Source organism: Anneissia japonica, unplaced genomic scaffold (assembly GCF_011630105.1).
Source record: "Anneissia japonica isolate Jap-2015-1 unplaced genomic scaffold, ASM1163010v1 scaffold43721_len5963_cov163, whole genome shotgun sequence".
Taxonomy (NCBI): Eukaryota; Metazoa; Echinodermata; class Crinoidea; order Comatulida; family Comatulidae; genus Anneissia; species Anneissia japonica.
In genome coordinates this window covers 1-5,963 of record NW_022698223.1, presented here as the reverse complement: position 1 = coordinate 5,963, position 5,963 = coordinate 1, and the positions used below count along the sequence as shown (strand labels likewise).

The 5,963-nt window shown below is 33.3% G+C and overlaps 1 protein-coding gene across 1 annotated transcript; it reads right to left on the bottom strand.

The window, feature by feature from the left end:
- Positions 1-282: 282 nt before the first annotated feature.
- Positions 283-5,576, bottom strand: LOC117102449 (tyrosine-protein kinase receptor Tie-1-like). The gene is made up of 6 exons (XM_033242713.1): positions 5,273-5,576; positions 4,324-4,571; positions 3,043-3,346; positions 2,490-2,600; positions 1,299-1,489; positions 283-571 (listed from the first exon to the last, which is right to left on the bottom strand). The coding sequence occupies exons 1-6, from the start codon at positions 5,553-5,555 to the stop codon at positions 428-430; spliced, it is 1,281 nt and encodes a 426-aa protein (XP_033098604.1). The 5' UTR covers positions 5,556-5,576; the 3' UTR covers positions 283-427.
- Between the last annotated feature and the right edge of the window lie 387 nt (positions 5,577-5,963).

Here is a 5,963-nt window from a genome sequence, read left to right as displayed (position 1 = left end):
TCCCCCCCTTGTCAAATATTGGGGGGGATATATCCCCTCCATCCCCCCCGGGATCTACGCCTATGTTAATCTTTATACCTCTTTGGTAATAATAAAAAGAAAGTAGAGTTGAATAGCTTAGTTGTTAAGATGTTTGCCTGCTAATCCTGGGTTTAATTTCTGTGACAGCACGACTTTTTGTCATGACTAAAACAAAGTGACTTCGCTGAAGTCACCCTCTATAAATATAGTAAAAAATAATTAAATTAAAAATCGCTAGCACTTTCTCGCAAAACTCCCGCTATATATTTCTTTGTATATAAATATGACGCTATATTCTTATTTAAAAAAGAATATATAAGAAATCCGGTATAGGGCTAAAATATAAATCATTCGGATATCGAAATCGACCAATCTCAAAACATAAATTCACATAAGTATCTTAGGCCTAATAAATATAACTCACTGCTGTGGTTTTTACGTAAACTTCCTCACTTCTTGATAGACCGAAATCCGTCACCTTAGCCACGATCTGGCCACAGTCAGCATTGCATAGTAGAATATTTCTTGCAGCCAAGTCGCGATGTACGCACTAATATATAATTGAAATTTAAAAAATAGTATAACACGTCAGATAGGGCAAATCATCATTTCTATGATATTTCCTGGCGCAAACTCACATCCTAATAGCACTTGCAGTACCCGCTGCTACTATGGGGATCGAATTCATCACTAGTCACTAAGCGCAAGCTCGGTGGTCTAGTGGTCAATACATCAGGCTAGATACCTGGAGGTTGTGGGTTCGATTCCCACCCGAATCACTTGCGATTTTTTTTCGCTAATACTTGGGTACGTACTGAGTATTCGGTACGATAACACGCCAGGCTGGGCAAATCATCACTTTTATGATATTTCCTGACGCAAACTCACATCCTTATTATCATTATCAATATTCTAGTCATCATCATCATCATAATCATTCACCATTAACAGCATCATCATCAACATCATCAACAATATCATCACAACAACATCAACATCATCATTATCATCAATTTCATCATCTTTTCTGTCTTGAATATCATTATCCTCATCACCATTTCCTTCCTTCATCACCATCACCATCAGAATCATCATCATTTTCTTTTCTAATCATCATCATCCACATTCAATTAAAATTTCATTAATATCCTATAATTATAAAAACATAGTCGTTATTATTATTATTATTATCATCCTCGCAAACATCACTATTTTACACAAGACATTTCTTGTAATATTATTGTTTTTCAGTTTTTCGACTTTAGCAATTCACCTACCCCCTTCTCTGACAGATGTTTCATTCCAAGACTAACATCTGCTGCGATCTGGAGCAGGTTCTCTGATGAAAGAGTCGAAGCTAAGTTTGTTTTATTTGCGTAAGTTGGGTCAGTTTCCAGACACCGACTTCTCCGTAAGTAGTTTAGCAAGTTTCCATATTCTGCAAATTCTGTGGCCACGTACAATATTCCTATGGAATAGTATGTGAATTTAGATTCAAATAGTTACAAATATAATTGCATAAAACGAAATTGATTTGACTTAATAAACAAAACAATAAAATAATATATAAAAGACATCAGTAATACTTTCAATTTTCAATATGAGCAAATTATTAGCTAAATACCGGTATGCTTACTATTTAATTTATTTCAAGACTGTATAAAATACGGTACTTATTATATTATTGTTCGTTTGATAAAAAAAAACAAAAACATAAAGACCAAATAATAACGCGGTCGACGAATGTAAGGTAGGCTTAGTATTAAAATAATTTATGTGGCATATCATAATGTTATTTAATACGGGTATACAATTCAGTGGTATACGGTTAGCTCAAAGTAGGCCTTCATTATTTAACGCTAATTTGTTTCCACAAAAATCTCGAAATGAATACCGTAGCTTCGGAATCACTTCAACCCTAAAGTTAAAGGTGTACGGTGCGGTATTGTTCAAAATACCAAAAAAAAATCATAAAAATTTCAAAATAACTTAAATATTATCAACAAATTAGTGTAGGCCTATTTTAAAAATGTTTTCCATAATATTTACAGTCACTGGAAGTGGTTTATTTCTATTATTATCATTATCTAGTATAAAAATCAGTGTAAAAATTGTTCAAGATAATCATTTTAAAAATAAGCAAGTTATTAATTTTTTATTGTTATTTTTAAAAGGTTTTCAAATTCCAGTTATAGATGGTAATGTATATTTTGTATTTACATTAACTAAATGTAGGCCTACTTTGTGTTAACCAACCTCGGTATCGCCTAAATAATCTTTACTTGGGGACCACAGAGTCTGTATCATTATGATTACTCACCAATATCAACCGACCTAATAGTAGTTAAATACAAAAATACACTCCGGAAGACATTGTACCGCTGCCTATATGTCAATGACTTTGTCGAAACAATAAATGATGGATAAACCATATCTTGATTCATTTCTGACATTTGAACTTAACTAACCTTGATATTCAGATGCTCCAATAAGGTTGACGATATTCGGATGGTAGCCTACTTTTGCCATTATCATCAGCTCTCCGAAGAAATCTCGCCTGTCATTGTCGGTCGCACCTTCTGCAAGGGTTGAAAGTGGTAGAATTTCCACGGTTTAATAACTTGGTACAGATTAGCATTATTGGGGCATCCCAGGGCCCTCCGTGAATCTTGCTGTACCCTGGAGAGAACACTTCACAGCCACCACAGTCTTAAAATATTACCGTACCATATTGTGTGATCATAACAGACACCCATAAGCTGGTATTAAACTAGTATTATCATGTTCTGACGACACATTACTATCGTATCATATCTAGTCTGCTATCTTATTTTGTAGCCAAAATATAATGCATAATTTACAAAACACTGACAGTTCATTAATTGATAATGTTACCTTATATTTTTACCTAGTTAATATTTCTGTTTATTTTTCATGAGCGGACCGTTGGAATTGTCAATTTTAAATACTATATCAATGACAAATATATATTATACTGAATACTGAATGCTGTCACAGTACCTTTCAACATTTTTACAGCTGCCTGTATTGCAGCTCCTTCCTTCTTTACCACTCCTTTCATAACTTGACCAAAGTTTCCTTCAGCAATCAAAAAGTTCTCCAGTATCATATTTTCCCAAGGGATCTTGTAGTACTCTGCCTGGGGTGATAGTATCGGCAACGGGCTTTTGCATGTTGGTGACATTGGACCTGGTGATAGGGGCGGTGACCCCGTACTTGAAAATGTAAACATACCAGGGGTGACAATTCCCGGGGAGCGTTGTGCCACCACAGTTTCGTTGGATAGCATTCTTTCTCTCAATAGCTTTAGAAATAGAGAATAATAACACGTTTGTTGTAGTAGAAAATTATACATATTGGAATTGCGCCATATTATTTTACCGTGTACCATAATTGGCAATGATCCAAAACAAAACATGCTGTATTGAATTGGAAAAAAAACAACTTCACATATAAATTATAATTTGGTCTAAATGAAGCCTTTGTTTACAATATACACAATAGCGACGAAGATGACGGGAAAGTAGCAAATAATACTTATGGCGCTGTAAGCCACATGATGTATGAAGTAATAAATAATGAAGAAAATGAAGAAAAAATACCAATTTGCATCAACGCAAAAATTTGTAAAAATGATACTACAAAGTTAAAGAAAACTGACTTTGGAATGTGAAAAAAAAAGTTAAAGGTTAGTTTTTTGGCTTAATTTACTATACTTTAAACGGGTTCCGGTGTAAAACTTTTATATTTAGTAAGAGTAGTTACGACCTTTAACAGTAAAAATTCACAACTATTACGAGCTCAATAGTGAAGAACGTTGTAAAATGGGTTCTCAATCACAGTAAAAATTACTGAAATGGTATTCTGAATAGCCTATTATAAGGCTTGCGTACGACAGTGGTAAACAAAAATCAAATCAAATAATCATTTTAAGAAGAAAACAAATATGAGCAAGAGAAAGATAAAAAAGAAAAGGTTGGCAGTGGATTTGAACACCGAACTTAAGATAAATGTAGAAGTAAGACATTATTCTAGGATTCTGTAATTTATGAAACTCAAAATAAAGGGGGTGTTTTTTCCGTACCAAATTTAAAACATCTATTTAAGGACGCTAAATGTGAAAAGTTTAGTCCCATAGGCCTATGCATGTTTTGTACCATGAATTTGGATTCTATGCAAATTTCACGAGCCTTGACAAATTGATGAATAAATAAATAAATAAATACAAATAAATGTTAATTTCAATATTAACAATATCATTAACCTAATATTTTTTCTTACTTGTTGTAAGGTGATCCTTGGTAAGTCGTCATTATTACGACGTGATTTGCGCATGTTTAATGTCCACAACATCAGACCAATAATAATAACAGCAAAAATAATGCAGACAATAACTGCAGCAACGATAATTCCTAATCTGTCCTGCAGGCTAGAATTGGTGTTTTTTTGCGTGTCAGTAATGACTGTTTCAGGCGTCAGTGGCAAGCCTATTTCACCTGATCTTGTCGGTAGAGCCGGGCTCTGTGTACCTGCGAAGAAAATAAAATACTTTACGTTACAAATCAGAGAACAACTGTAAATGATCTATTAAACGCTTCCCCCTAATAATTAATAATTAATCCCCCTAATAATTGATTGCAGATAGGCCTATATGGGTCTATCTTTGTTGAATATCACTTATAATTATAATGTCGTTTGATGTTTCGTACCATTGGTATACAATTAAAGACCAATTTTCTTTTGCATATTAAAAAATACTAGTGTTGCAATATGTCCAAATACTGCTCTTGAGTAAGAGAATTAATCATGCTCCTGAAAACACACCTCTTACAAAAAACCTCCTTTCTTGAATAAGCTCCGTACAGAAGTCTCCTAATAATTTTATAAACGCTATAGCACTTAAGAGAACATGTTACTTGTCTAAATAGTGTCACGTGTTGTGTTAAAACAGTTAAAAATCTGTCATCAATAATTTCTCTCATTTATGTTACAACCCAATTTCATTTTATTTGTCATATAATCGATTGGTAGATACATTCATTTAATTACTGATTGATTAGTTGGTTGATTGATTAATTGCTTAATGATTGATTGTTGGATGGATAATGGAATGTCAGATGGGTGGATGAACGAAAGGAAGGAAAGAAAGACGGATGAATGGATGGGAGAAGACAATGAATGAATTGATTTTTTGATTGATTATTGAACTTGTATGTATTACTTAACTTACTCGAAGGCGGTGTAGTTAACACAATGAAATCATTACTCCATGGTCCATCGCCCTTTATTGTGTACGCCCTAATACGCAATGTATAGAATTTATTTGCCTCCCATTCTTGGAAAATCATTCTGCGGTTTGTTGTCAAAGCATCTCTCATCATGGTACCAGTAGATGATTTGCCCTCGTACAGTTTATAACGGTATTTTATAATAACTCCATTCTTTTTATCCTCGCTAGGCTCCTTCCAGTTAAAAATCAAATCTGTTTCTGACAGTCTGTAAGTGATGTTCATCGGAGGGCCACTTGGCGCTGAAAAAAAAATCATAGTATACAAGATATTAAAACGACAACGACGACGTCGACAACAATGAAGATGGTGATGATTTCTATGAGCGGACTGGCACAGCGGTTGCGGTTCTGTTTCTCAACTTTGAGGTCGGAGGTTCAATCCCTCACTGTGCACGCCGCTTGTGTCCTGGGCAAGGCACTTTACCTACGGTTGTCTCTCTCCACCCAGGAGTATTATTATTATTATTTATTATTATTATTTATTATTATTATTTATTATTTATTATTTATTATTTATTATTTATTATTTATTATTTATTATTTATTATTTATTATTATTATTTTTATTATTATTATTATTATTATTATTATTATTATTATTATTATTATTATTATTATTATTATAAATGGT

What these genes read in the sequence shown, in the direction of transcription:
- LOC117102449 (XM_033242713.1), bottom strand. Translation starts at nt 5,555, where the DNA reads ATGAACATCACTTACAGACTGTCAGAAACAGATTTGATTTTTAACTGG. An exon ending in GTTAACTACACCGCCTTCGA is followed by an intron (nt 4,572 to 5,272) that starts GTAAGTTAAGTA and finishes TTTTCTTCGCAG; the next exon opens with GTACACAGAGCCCGGCTCTA. An exon ending in CAAGGATCACCTTACAACAA is followed by an intron (nt 3,347 to 4,323) that starts GTAAGAAAAAAT and finishes CTATTTCTAAAG; the next exon opens with CTATTGAGAGAAAGAATGCT.